General features: G+C 36.0%; 1 protein-coding gene across 1 annotated transcript in view; it reads left to right on the plus strand.

The window, feature by feature from the left end:
• Window positions 1-13537, plus strand: part of LOC120430683 (E3 ubiquitin-protein ligase ZNRF1-like) — a 53363-nt gene extending 39826 nt beyond the window's left edge. Inside the window, exons 3-5 of the mRNA XM_039595784.2 lie at window positions 8531-8626; window positions 8778-8883; window positions 8950-13537. Of these exons, the coding sequence (XP_039451718.1) occupies window positions 8531-8626; window positions 8778-8883; window positions 8950-9007 (260 nt within the window). The 3' untranslated portion in view covers window positions 9008-13537. The remainder of the gene's footprint in view (window positions 1-8530; window positions 8627-8777; window positions 8884-8949) is intronic.
• The last annotated feature ends 218 nt before the right edge of the window (window positions 13538-13755 follow it).

Below are 13755 nucleotides of genomic sequence, written 5' to 3' on the forward strand. Positions count from 1 at the left end.
TATTAGAAAAAAAATAAAGGGTACTCAGTCTTTGATGTCAGTCTATGCATAACTAAAAGAATATGTATCGATATTGCACTTTGTCGATCTAATATCAGAAGCCAGAAAGAACACTAATTTCACGCGCAAGCGTAAATGTGCTGGCGTTTATGCTTCGACTTGACGACTTGTCGATCTTTCGAGCGAAAAAGAGCCGGAACTTCGAATTTGATGCTCAGTATATGATTCTGTATAAAACCAAAAATTTAATAGGAAAAAAATAGGGTAAAAATAAGACGAAAAACACTAATATGGCTATATCACTGGAAATACATTTTGGAAATGCTTCAAATTTTGGGCCTAAGCAGTTTACGCGCATGTTTTCGAATGGCTTTTTGTTTGAAACTGAATTCTTCTAATTTGATAGTATTGCGGGGAATCGGATAACCTCTTTTCAGCAGAGTGGACCAGTTTTACTTGGTAACTAACAGCTAAAAGCTAATGTTTATTATTAATTCATCGTTCATAATATTGTTATAGGTTTAACTTACATTTGGTTTCCTGATTTGCCTTTTGATTAACCAACTACGTTCGCGATTCCAACTGCAGAAACTGTAGGTAAGTAATTTCCTAATTTAGCTTAATTCATTTTGCTTTTCTAACCTAACATTTGTAAACAAATACTAACTTGATCTTTTCTCTAGTTCCAGGACTTTTCCCTGCCCGACTGGACGACTTCGCCGTTCTCCTTTGCCGAACTTCTTCAGCCTCCGCTCACAACACGGTCGAAAACTAGCTTAATTTCAATAATTAGACTAAATTCTCACCATCGCGTTACAAATTACCTTCGAACAAGAAATCTACCTTCGCCTTCTTCTCCGTTTGCAATGTTTACATTTGCTCATCCCACCCTGTCAGTCATACTACTCATAGCATGCCTGACCGTTACCCACTTTTGGGTTCGGTCCGTACGAGGGGTGTTCGTACGAGGTATTTCAACCGGGCGCGACGTCTCAACAGATAGTATTATCTGTAAAATTGTCCAAAAAATACCTCTAAAAATGGCTATGACCACATTTAGGGTACACAGAAAAAAAATCATGGTAATATTACATCTGGGAAGGGGTACATCTTTTATGTCAGAAAAAAGGTGTAATTTTACCTCTGGAAATGTGTAATTTTACCACTTTTCTGTTGTAATGTCACTTTTTCAGTCTAAATTGAGGTAAAATTACATCATAAAAGAGGTAATATTCAACCTTCCAAAATTAAAGCTTCCAAATTTACATTATTTTTTCTGTGTAGAGTAGTCATCAATGAGACACGGGGAACAGTGATAAAATGACTCTCACAAGTTGTAGTTTCAACCAATCAGGCTCATATTTGGGTTTCTTATTTTACTTATTTTAAAATTATACCCTTCAACTCAACTTAGAATCAACCACTATAAATTTATTGAGCTCACTTTTCAGAAAGGTTGATACCTCCTAAAGAAATTCTCTATTCCAATGTCATTAACCTGCCTTGGCAATTACCTTCTGTCATACTCGCTAACAAACGTAATGTTGTAACGCACACTCGAAAATCCCATTTGTCCCTATCCTATCGGTTATAATCCATGGATATGCCCTCCCAATTAGTGTGTTGCGGCCATTAGACCTTCCTCCATCCCCGCCAAAAAGGGTCCACCTTCCTCCACTCACCCATCATAAAGTTCCTCTGACCACAAAACTGTTGCGCGCGCGCTCCCGTCAGCAGGTGCTTGGTCCCATGGTTTAACCCTATTTTAAGGCTGGAAGAACCAGCATCTGGTGGTTGGCCAGAAAGTGGTCGTCGGATTAGTGGTGGTGGTGCGTTCCATGTGGACATCGTTTCTTGAAAGTTGCTGATCTGTATAGAACAACCGAAAGCCATTTCGCAAAATGTTACATTGTTGTAACTCCCTCCTGTGTGTGTGTGTCTGGTTCTGGTGAGAAAAGGCGAAAATGTAAATACAAATCCCTCCAGAAGCCCACGCTCTGGAGAGTTGTGGGTACAATGTTGTGGGCTGAAAGGGGCCTGGGAAAGTTGGGGTTGAATGGAACACTTTCTGAAAATTTTTAAAACCTTTTTTTCAGCTAATTTGAAATTATGATATGAAAATTCTCTACAACTTTTTTAATAAGTTTGCAGAATGAAGAAATAACTTCGGCAAGACAGTGAGCAAGTGAGCAGCTCTCTTTCCTCTGGAGAATGTGAAGAGTGGAGAAATAGGGAGAATCTTGAAAAAGGAGAGTTGCTGGCTTGCTCACTGTCTCGTCCGAGCAAGACAGTGCGTGAGCAAGAAGGCAACTCTCTTTGCTCTAGATTTATTTTATTATTTTTACTATTCTTTTTCATCTACGCTGCTTACTTTTGCTCTAGTTTTCACATTATCTTTACGAAATTGGAGCTGCTGTCTTGCACACTGTCTTATCGGAGTTATCTATGGGTAATTCTCTACCAACTCACACGAAATCGGGAAAAGTTGCCCCGACCCCTCTTCGATTTGCGTGAAACTTTGTCCTAAGGGGTAACTTTTGTCCCTGATCACGAATCCGAGGTCCGTTTTTTGATATCTCGTGACGGAGGGGCGGTACGACCCCTTCCATTTTTGAACATGCGAAAAAAGAGGTGTTTTTCAATAATTTGCAGCCTGAAACGGTGATGAGATAGAAATTTGGCATCAAAGGGACTTTTATGTAAAATTAGACGCCCGATTTGATGGCGTACTCAGAATTCCGAAAAAAACGTATTTTTCATCGAAAAAAACACTAAAAAAGTTTTAAAAATTCTCCCATTTTCCGTTACTCGACTGTAAAAAATTTTGGAACATGTCATTTTATGGGAAATTTAATGTACTTTTCGAATCTACATTGTCCCAGAAGGGTCATTTTTTCATTTAGAACAAAATTTTTCATTTTAAAATTTCGTGTTTTTTCTAACTTTGCAGGGTTATTTTTTAGAGTGTAACAATGTTCTACAAAGTTGTAGAGCAGACAATTACAAAAATTTTGATATATAGACATAAGGGGTTTGCTTATAAACATCACAAGTTATCGCGATTTTACGAAAAAAAGTTTTGAAAAAGTTACTTTTTGCGTTTCTCTTTGTTTCGTCGTCCGTGTCTGTCGCGGGTGACCATGAACGGCCATGATCGATGACGACCAACTTTTTTAAAACTTTTTTTCGTAAAATCGTGATAACTTGTGATGTTTATAAGCAAACCCCTTATGTATATATATCAAAATTTTTGTAATTGTCTGCTCTACAACTTTGTAGAACATTGTTACACTCTAAAAAATAACCCTGCAAAGTTAGAAAAAACACGAAATTTTAAAATGAAAAATTTTGTTCTAAATGAAAAAATGACCCTTCTGGGACAATGTAGATTCGAAAAGTACATTAAATTTCCCATAAAATGACATGTTCCAAAATTTTTTACAGTCGAGTAACGGAAAATGGGAGAATTTTTAAAACTTTTTTAGTGTTTTTTTCGATGAAAAATACGTTTTTTCGGAATTCTGAGTACGCCATCAAATCGGGCGTCTAATTTTACATAAAAGTCCCTTTGACACCAAATTTCTATCTCATCACCGTTTCAGGCTGCAAATTATTGAAAAACACCTCTTTTTTCGCATGTGCAAAAATGGAAGGGGTCGTACCGCCCCTCCGTCACGAGATATCAAAAAACGGACCTCGGATTCGTGATCAGGGACAAAAGTTACCCCTTAGGACAAAGTTTCAAGCAAATCGAAGAGGGGTCGGGGCAACTGCTGTGTGAGTTGGCGGAGAATTACCCCTATGAAAAATTTTATTTCAGAATTTTTATTTTTAGCAGTAAAAGACAATAAATTACATGTAATTGAACTTAAAAAATAATATTTCATTTATCAAAACAGAATAGCCCATTTCACCCCACTTAACCTCAAAATTAACATCCCTAACCAAGCTGTCTGTGGCGCGGCACCGCGGGGAAACACCGGAGGCCTGAGAATTAACTTTTTTTTACGACCAACGAACCTTTTGTGCCCAAATTTTGAAACAACAACCGTCGTCGTCGTCGGCTCGTCAGCAGCTAATTCCATCCTCCGATGAAGAAGCAGCAAAAAACGCAATTAGATCGGTATCCCAAACTCCTGGCAGCTGTGTAAAGTGATGCCTTAATGGGATGTGCACTGTTGGAAAATTTTAGGCACTTTTAGAATAAAAAAATGAAGAAACTTTTAAACATTTCTTTAAAAAATTATTCAAGTAAGTTTAGTAAATATTTTGCAACAACTTTTAGCCGTGCAACACCGTCGGATCGTCTGGCAACACTGCGGCGCAGAAAAAAAGGGATCACCATCTCATATACATAATTGTTCGCATTAAAATTGAATAATGAACGAGGCCCAAAATGAGAACAAAATGCACGAAAATGCCCAAAACAACCTGACGATTTGTGGTTCTTGGTCGAAAAAAAGAAAAGTTTCACGATTTACTACTCCTATTAAAGTGTGTGTTTGTGTGCGCTCGGAAAAGAGCCAGCAGAGTGGAACGGTAGTAGTAGTGGTCGCGGTGGTGATGCCGGGAGTCCAAAAGCAATGTCAATAAATGGCCTTGAATTACATATGGATATAGCTATATCGATTGGCCTCCTTCCATTAGTGGACCAACACGGTGGCGATTTTTTGCCTCTTTCCCCCTTTTTCTGCTTCGGACCAAAGTAATTTACCTGTACGGTACTAATTAAGATTGATGGACAACGGTCAGTCGACGGTGCGAGATGGGGGAAAAAACGAGCTGTCAAAGTGCCGTGAGAATTGGTTTCGATACGGAATTAACGTGACAATTTTACTTGATACATCTCAGTTTTGTTTGGAATCTTGCCTGACTCCACTGAAAAAATTATGGTCAAGTTCAACATGTGCTAAAAATAACCCATTCCATGTCAGCGTGAATGACTTCTTTCAACGATGTTCACGCCAAATTCAAATCACTCTGTTTTCCGAACCTTCTCAGAAATGAGTTAGTGGAGCATTTCCAGATTTTGAGTAAATTTCATGCAAAATTTAGAGAGAGAGATTGATTCCGCACGCACATTTAAAAAAAAAACTTAGTTTGTTGTTGTTGTTGTTGTTTTCGCTGAGATATTGTCAAAATCGAACCTACCCTAAAAAGAGTTTTGGTCGTTGTCGTTTTAACTCATTTCTGTGTGAGTTTTACTCGAATTCTGGTAAAATTTCTCAAAAACTGGTGAAGTTCTCCTAGAAATGAGTGAAAAAAACCCCTAAAAGGCTCTTTGTTTTCATAACAAATCATCAGCTGCTGTGGCTACACTCTGGCGAGGAGTTACTCAGTTAAACTCGGATTCAAACAAAATTTGATACCTTTATAGGCTTATTTCCAAAATGCTGAATTCAATAGAAATTAGACATTTCTAGAATTTTATGTAACCCTAAACATGTGTTTAATCTAGTAATGCCAAATTTGTGTCATTTTTACTCAAGAGCAGCTCTCTACGAAATCGGTCGATTTCGACCATTTTTATTTTATGTATTTTTTATGTGGCTCAAACATTGTGGGGGCCTTCCTTATGACCAAAGAAGCTATTTTGTGTCATTGGTTCACCCATACAAGTCTCTATACAATTTTGGCAGCTGTCCATACAAAAATGGTACCGTAAAACGGGGTGACTTTGATAGCCGGGGTGACTTTGATAGGTTCGCAATTTTCCAGCAAAATGAAGAGTACAATTAAAATACTTACGGAAAGGCTTAGAATCATACTGACTATGGTAAGAAAGTATTCAAAGTACCTCAAGAAGAACTGTTCTAAAAATTTTAAAAGTTTAAAAAGTTAGTTAACTAAAGTAAGGAAAATATTGATGAAAGTCATCATTTTTAACTTCTCAAAGTGTCATGATTTTCTCAATGAACATGATTTAGAATCGGAAAACGGAATGCATTTTTGGATTCCTTGGACAATTTTCCACTAGGAGAAGGTTAAGTAAGTTTGTAAATAATAAATAATATGTGTTTTTGAAACATAATTTAAAAAAAAAATCTCCATGTTTATAAGCAATTTCAGTTGTACAAATTTCATGTAAAATTTGAAAACTTGTGATTCTTGCTTCTAATGCAGTACAAAATGCAATATAAATCGATAATTGTATAAACAAAACTAGTTTTAATAAATATCAGGCAAAATTCCGACTTTTTAACAATTTTACCTAAAATTTATATGTATTTTGTAAAAAAGCTTATAAACTTAGTTAACTAAATATAAACATTGATTTTTTTTCTGAAAAACTATATCAGCTACTTTAGTGATGGTACATTTAACGTACAAATAAAGTTTGAACATCTTAAATATGATTTCAACCAGAAAAACTATGACTATCAAAGTCACCCCGGAATTTAAACTAAGAATTTTTAACGTAACTATTTTTCTAAACACCATTGAAAAAACTTTTTTCCAAAATAGTGCATGGACTTTGTGTGGCCCCCCAGTACATGTTTTAAAAATAATAATCTTGAGAAAAACCTTACCTGTTGGAAAATATTCCAAAAACAAATTGAAATCCTATCAAAGTCACCCCGGTTTACGGTACGTAAATATTCAAACAGCTGCAACTTTTGAGTGAATTTTCTGATCAAGTTGGTGTCTTCGGCAAAGTTGTAGGTATTGTTGAGGACTATTGAGAAAAAAATAGGTACACAGAAAAAAATTGCAGATTTTTTAATCAACTTTTTTTCACAAAAACTCAACTTTTTTTTATTTTTGAGATTTTTTATATGTTTTAGAGGACAAAGACCCGCAACTTTTGAGCAATAGAGAAACATGGTCAAATGGTGATTTTTGGAAAAAAAATCGAAATTTCATGCAAAAACAAATTTGACGTAATTTTTTAATGTATAATTGAATTTCCAATCAAAATGTACTTAACAGATTTTTTATAAGGGGCTCTGTTTTCAATATATAGCCACCGAAAGTTTGATTTTAGCGAAATATATATATATAGGTTCATAAAATTTACTATAAAATTGTCCAAAAGATATTGAAGATTGGACCTGATTGGTTTGGAAATTGGAAAATTGAAGTTTTCTACGTCTCACCCAAACAACCCACCATTTTCTAATGTCGATATCTCAGCAACTATAGGTCCGATTTCCAATGTTAAAACATGAAACAATCGTGAAATTTTGCGATCTTTTCAAAAAAAATATTTTGAAAAAAAAAAAAATAAAAACCTAAATCAAGACTAGCATTATAAATGGGCGCAATATGCAATGTTAGGCTCTTTTAAAATGTTAGTCTTGATTTAAAAATATTTTTTTTCGAAAAGATCGGAAAATTTTACGATTGTTTCATGTTTTAACATTGAAAATTGGACCATTAGTTGCGGAGATATCGACATTAGAAAATGGTGAGTTGTTTTGGTGAGACTTAGAAAACTTCAATTTTCCTGTTTCTTTTTCTTGAAGTCGCTGTATCTCAGCAACCAATCAGGTCCAATCTTCAATGTCTCATGAACAATTTTATAGTATATTTTCTGAACTTTTCAAAAAAAATAAATTTAGAAATGGTCATTCATGGTCACTATTTCTTAAAATCTGAAAACTGCAAATATTTAGCTAAAATCAAACTTTCGGTGGCTATATCTTGAAAACGGAGCCCTTTATCAAAAAATCTGTAAAGTACTTTTCGATTGGAAATTCAATATTACATTTAAAAATTACGTCAACGGCATATTTTTTGACCATGTTTCTCTATGGCTCAAAAGTTGCGGGTTTTTGTCCCCTAAAACATATAAAAAAATCTCGAAAATAAAAAAAAATACGTATTTTGGGAAATTGAGTTTTGTGAAAAAAGTTAATTGAAAAATCTGCAATTTTTTTTTCGTGTAACTATTAAATAGTATCCTCAACAATACCTACAACTTTGCCGAAGACACCAAATTGATCAGAAAATTCACTCAAAAGTTACAGCTGTTTGATTATTTACGTACCATTTTTGTATGGACAGCAGCCAAAATTGTATAGAGACTTGCAAGGGTGAACCAATGACACAAAATAGCTTCTTAGGCCATAAGGAAGGCCCCCACAAAGTTTGAGCCGAATAAAAAAAAACACAAATAAAATCCATTTCCGGTTTTGGTAGAGAATTGCTCGAAATCAAATTCACTGTTACGGATCAATCACAATGACAAAGTAATTTACCTTACTCAATTTTGAGTAGTTTTTGTACCTTTACTTTTTTGTGGCATCGTGTTTCAACCTAATTGGATCAACAAACGACAACTGTCAAAACGGCCAGCCCTCTACCGTATTGTTACCGCAGGGATGTTTCGTTGAAAGAATTTATTTTCTTCAACGGTGTAGCTAAAATGACTGGGTTTTCGCTTGAATTTTGAAATCATCATCTTTAAGAACCTGTTCCCACCAAATCCAAATAAGTCCTGTCCACCTCGACTCGACTGCACCCACATCGGAATGATTTACTCACAGAACATGTTTTTTTTTTCTTCCTTCTCTCCACTCTCCGGCAGGCATCAAATGTCCAGTGTGCAGCAAGTTTGTCATGCCCGACGATATAGAGTGTCATTTAGTAATGTGCCTAACGAAACCTCGTTTGTCTTACAATGGTGGGTACGACCGCCAGGACATGTGCGGCTGGACCCGCAGCGTGACCTCATTCCTTAAACCCTGCCGTCGTCGTCAAACTTACCCGTTTTTTTCTCCTTTTACCCATTTTTTTTTCTATGTACGCTGCTCCCGGATTCGCGCAACCCGCAGAGGACTGCTTAACGGATGCCAAGGGTGAATGTGTTATATGTTTAGAAGATTTATGTCCCGGTGATATCATTGCTAGACTACCATGCTTATGCATCTACCATAAAGGGTGAGTGTACCCAAAGTTGGGGTCGTTGATGGTTGGACTCATTCTTTTTTTTTTTTCGTCTTGTAGATGTATCGACAAATGGTTCGAGGTGAATCGCAGCTGCCCGGAACATCCGGGCGACTAGTGAAACTAGGCCCCCCGGAAAGTAAATAATAAAAACAAACAACAACAACAAAAAAATCGCGAAAAACGGGGTGGGTTTTGTACTAAGCACGCGCGGGGTTAATTCTAGTAGAGTAGTGTAACAACTAAACTAATGTAATTAGTAATTGAGGAGGGGCAGAGGGAGAGCGAGAGAACGCGGAAGGTAAGAGAAGAGAAACAAAGCTGATCAACTGTGAATGTGTGAGATCGAAAGGGAAGAAAGAGTCAACCGGGCAGTTGGAACAGGGAAGGGGTAAATCGGGAAAGTTACTTATTTTTGTTGTGGATTTATTTTGTTGAACCTAACTTTAGCAGATCACAGACAGTCGGAACGACCAGCAGGAATGGGGACGAAAAGGGACAAATCTTTATGTAGGACAACCACCCAAACGCAAACAATGTGCAACTTTTTACTGTACTGTCGCAATAAATCGATCAATAGAGGCAATAGACTAGCCAATAAGAGCTGGATTCCGCAATGAAAATTTTTACTTTGACGAAAAATTAACCTTACAGCTGTCATGACTTCAACAACGCAAAAGTGGGTAACCCAACTAAATTTTGAGTAACTTCAGTTCTAACCTAAACTTGGGTGACACCTGTCAAAATGTCTGTTTCCACTCGGTGACGCTCTTTCTTTTTCGTTGATTCTGGAAAGAATGAGATAAAAAAAAGTGCAGCGACCAGTTCGCTCTGTAAATAGTTGACAGATTAAAAATGAAGCAACGGTAAGAAATTAAACACATAGATCTTAATGCAAGGTAAACAAAAAAATCTATAACTGATTAAAAATAGTGAATCGAGCAAAAAAGGTAAATCGAAGACAAAAGTAAAACACACACACACATTAAACAATAATTGTAAGGTAAATTATGTAGTGATATAATCGTTAAACCACAGCAAAAAAAAAGCAAGAATTCAAGAAAAGAGAAATAATTGTTAACAATCCGCTACACTCTTTGCAATAGGAGAAAAGATCAAACCAAACACATCAGGCTTTCAGTTTGAACCCACAGTCAGTGTTGCAAATAATAACAAAAAATATATGCAAACTTCCTTTGTGTTTCCGTTTGACCGAGTCACAACATTTTACACCCATTTTCTCGCAATATCAATTCGGAGATGGGAGAAAGAACGGAAGGGAAACCCGTTTTGCATGCTACGTTGAGTAATTGTTGTAAATAATAGACGAAAAAAGTATCTCTATTGAGAGTAAAGTAAAACAAACAGTAGACAAAAGAGCTAAAATAACACACATGCAACTGGAAAAAAATGGAAAACGACAAAGTCTTTCGTTTTACTGAAGAAAAGATGCGTGCGTGTAGAAAAAGAGAAAAGGCTAAAAATTATACAACAAAATAAAATAAAAAAAAAACCAGAAATAGTTCCCCACGAGCAAGGACAACAAAGCTAGGAAGCAGGACGAGAATGAGGAGCTTGAATCGCCACCGTTGTTATTACACACACACACACACACACATTGATAGTACCCCGTGTCGCCGTCATCATCGTCGTCGTCGTTAAGCCGTTGGCAATAATGAATTTGTTACACCGCAAAGTTAGTTGATGCAATCGCGTATAAGTAAAACAAGAAGAAGAAACTAGTGAACAGAAAAAAAAGTCCCCTGATAACAGCAAAAAAATCCATTAGAGGAGCAAAAGGGTGCGTGTGTACTGAGTTAATGTGTACGAAGATGGAGCGGGGTGGGTAAATGGACCACTTTTGGGACCGTTTGCGCGAGTGACAAAATTAGGCAAATGCTGAAAGGTAGTGTCGCGCGCTTTTCTATTACCGCTGTAGACTGCGTAGAAGTGACGCGTAGTCCCGCGTCAAAGGTGAAACAAAAGTATTGAATTTTTCGATGGGGAGGTGCGCAGCAAAGCAAAAGGGCCAATTGAGAAAAAGAGATAGAAGGGGGAGGATGAAAATATCATTTTAGGTAGATAGATAAATCAACGATCAACTATTCTAAAATTTAACCAAAAAGGTAAAAAGAAACAATGCGAAGCTTTGGAGAATAAATTAGACAAATTATATGAAATGAAAGTATTACCGGTGGTGATTTTCAGCTCAGCGTTATTTTGACGATATTTGATCAAACTTACTGCAAACATTCCAAACTTTCGTTTGAGGTCCTTTGCTTTACGCATATTTTCATGTGATCAATGTCGATCTTCCATCCGTACGTCTCAAATTTAGAAAACAGTTAGGAATGCAACACTGGGTAAAAAAACCTTGGCTAAAATTTATCTCTTTGGACGTAATTTCATTTAAGCGTGCATTGTTTGAAATCATCAAACGTCATTGTCCAAGGTGTGTGGATTATTCAAGGTAAGGCAGATCTTCCAGCTGTCAAAACATGGTTTGCACGGAAAGCGGATTTCATGTGATTTTCCGTAAAGTTAATATTTGGAGCCTAACATTCCAAAAGGGCACATAACTTTTGTAAACAATAGTGTATCCCTTTCACTCAAATGACAGTTTACATAAGGTGTGAAAGGGACACACTCTTGGTTAAAAAAGTTATGTGCCCTAATGAAATGGCAAGCACGATTTGATCGATTTTCGATTAAATTTAATTTTTGATTTTGTCCTTTACATGTTCACTTCAAATTACTCATGTTGAAGTTATGTTGGTAGTTTTTACTCATTTGTGGTTGAATTACGCTCCTGTTTGGGTAATTTTTAACTGATTTACTTAGTGAAATTTATCTACAAATTAGTCAATTTAAACTCAATCTGGATCTTTTCTGCAACAGATCCGACAGCAAATTTATACTGGTTTGATGTTTGCTAAGTGAATGTCACTGCTTGCGATCCACAATACCTTGGTCCAGATCGATGATATTGATGTTTTCAAACGTAACCAAACTTTTCAACTCCCTCAGCAAACGTCAAGTCAGTACAAATTTGCTGCCGGATCTCTTCCGTGAATGATTTTGTATGGCTTGACGTTTGCATTTTTAATGTTTTATTGATTTTTTAACAATTCGTTTTATTTATCCATTTTTATGACAATTTTATCAAGGAAAATCACCACTCAAGCAGAGACTAGCTAAATAAACAATCGTAGTCCAGCAAAAAAAAATAAATACAAATTGTCCGGTTAGGTTTCAGTCGTCTTTTCACGCGTACCGTAATTTGAAAAAAAGAAACAAATAAACACCGTCTCTAGTATTGTTTTCTACATCAAACTAATATCAAATCAATATTAGCACATTTGTGAACCCAACCGATAGTTTTTTTGTAACCCCCATCCACAGCACACCGCCCTCTTTTTTATACAGAATGTTTTGCAAACCCCCCGATAAAGCAGTGTAACAATGAGAGTTGCTAGCCGAAAAATTAGTTAAATTTAAACGACATTACAGTCGCAAGTAACCCGTTTTTTTGTACAGTCATCAACAGGAAGGTGAATTAACACAAGCTATCTTATCCGTTAACGCTCTACACGAAAGGGAACCAGAATTCAAAAAAGTTAGAAATAACGTGCAAGCTGAAAACGGCGCGAGTTGTTACAACTAGTGAGTAACATAACAGCGCGAAAACATCACCCACACACACGCACGCGTACGTCACGGAAATGTGTTTATTGATTTTTTGGTGTATTTTAAGAGGAAAACATTAAATGAGAAAAATTTAAAACAAAAAAAAATAGCCATTTAATAAGAGATGAATAAATCTTAATCTGTGATTACTATTAAAATTTAAAGGTAAAAACATAAACACAAGGAGCAAACGATTGATCTTGTTTCTCTGGATTATTTTGTGGTACACAAAGTAAAAAAAAAAAACGTCGCTTAGTTTGCCTAGCATAGTTTGCTCTGTTTCCTTTATCGTCCTATTTTACTTCCTGTCAACAGAGAAAAAAAATCAAAGAAGGAAACTAAACAAAAACCGGTCGACACACGGAAAAGATACGAAAAAAAAACAACAGATTGCTCATCGAATCGTGAACTGTCACAGCAAAGAGTGTTTTTATTTTGAAATGTCCGAGGGAACGGCGAAAGCCGTTCGCCTCGAGCGAGGTAGACCGCTTTAGGTTATACTCTATAATCCCGTATTGAATAAAAAAAGAAAATGTGAAAGAAAAAAAGAAAATAAGAACAAAAAAAGTTGGTGTGATGTAATGACAAAAAAACATTAGAATGAAAGCTGAACAAGCATCCGTTAAGTGAATAAAATAATAATTAAAACAAACAAAAACACACACAAAAAAAAAAAACTAGGAAAATGAACAAAAAATCTGAAGCTAATTATTGATGTGTGTGAAGCGCGCGCACACGAAATGAAGCATGAGAACAGTGCGGCGAAAGTGTTGACATTTTAAAATGAAATTGGAGTAAACATAATGAAACAAACTAAGTATAACTTAATACGGAAAGCAAAGGACGAAGAAGTAAAAAAACACATATGGAAACAAAAAGAAATATTCAATTAACCATCTATGTATATGTATGTAAGCATATAAAGGTTTTACTCATAATTGAAAATAAAAACAAAATTAAATTGAGTCGTTTCAGTGAATAGTACTAAAAGAAAGTCCAACATTATCCATATCTTTTCTAATCTAACCCAGACGCAATCCAGACGATGGAAGCATGCTGGGAAGTCTCGTGGTTAAATTACGCCCCAAGCACTTTTCATGTCAATATTAATAATTGCAATACATCCGAGAACATCCGAAAATATATTGCAAAACATTAAGTGACCAGCCCTACTGCGTT

Source organism: Culex pipiens, chromosome 1, assembly GCF_016801865.2.
Source record: "Culex pipiens pallens isolate TS chromosome 1, TS_CPP_V2, whole genome shotgun sequence".
NCBI classification, from domain to species: domain Eukaryota; kingdom Metazoa; phylum Arthropoda; class Insecta; order Diptera; family Culicidae; genus Culex; species Culex pipiens.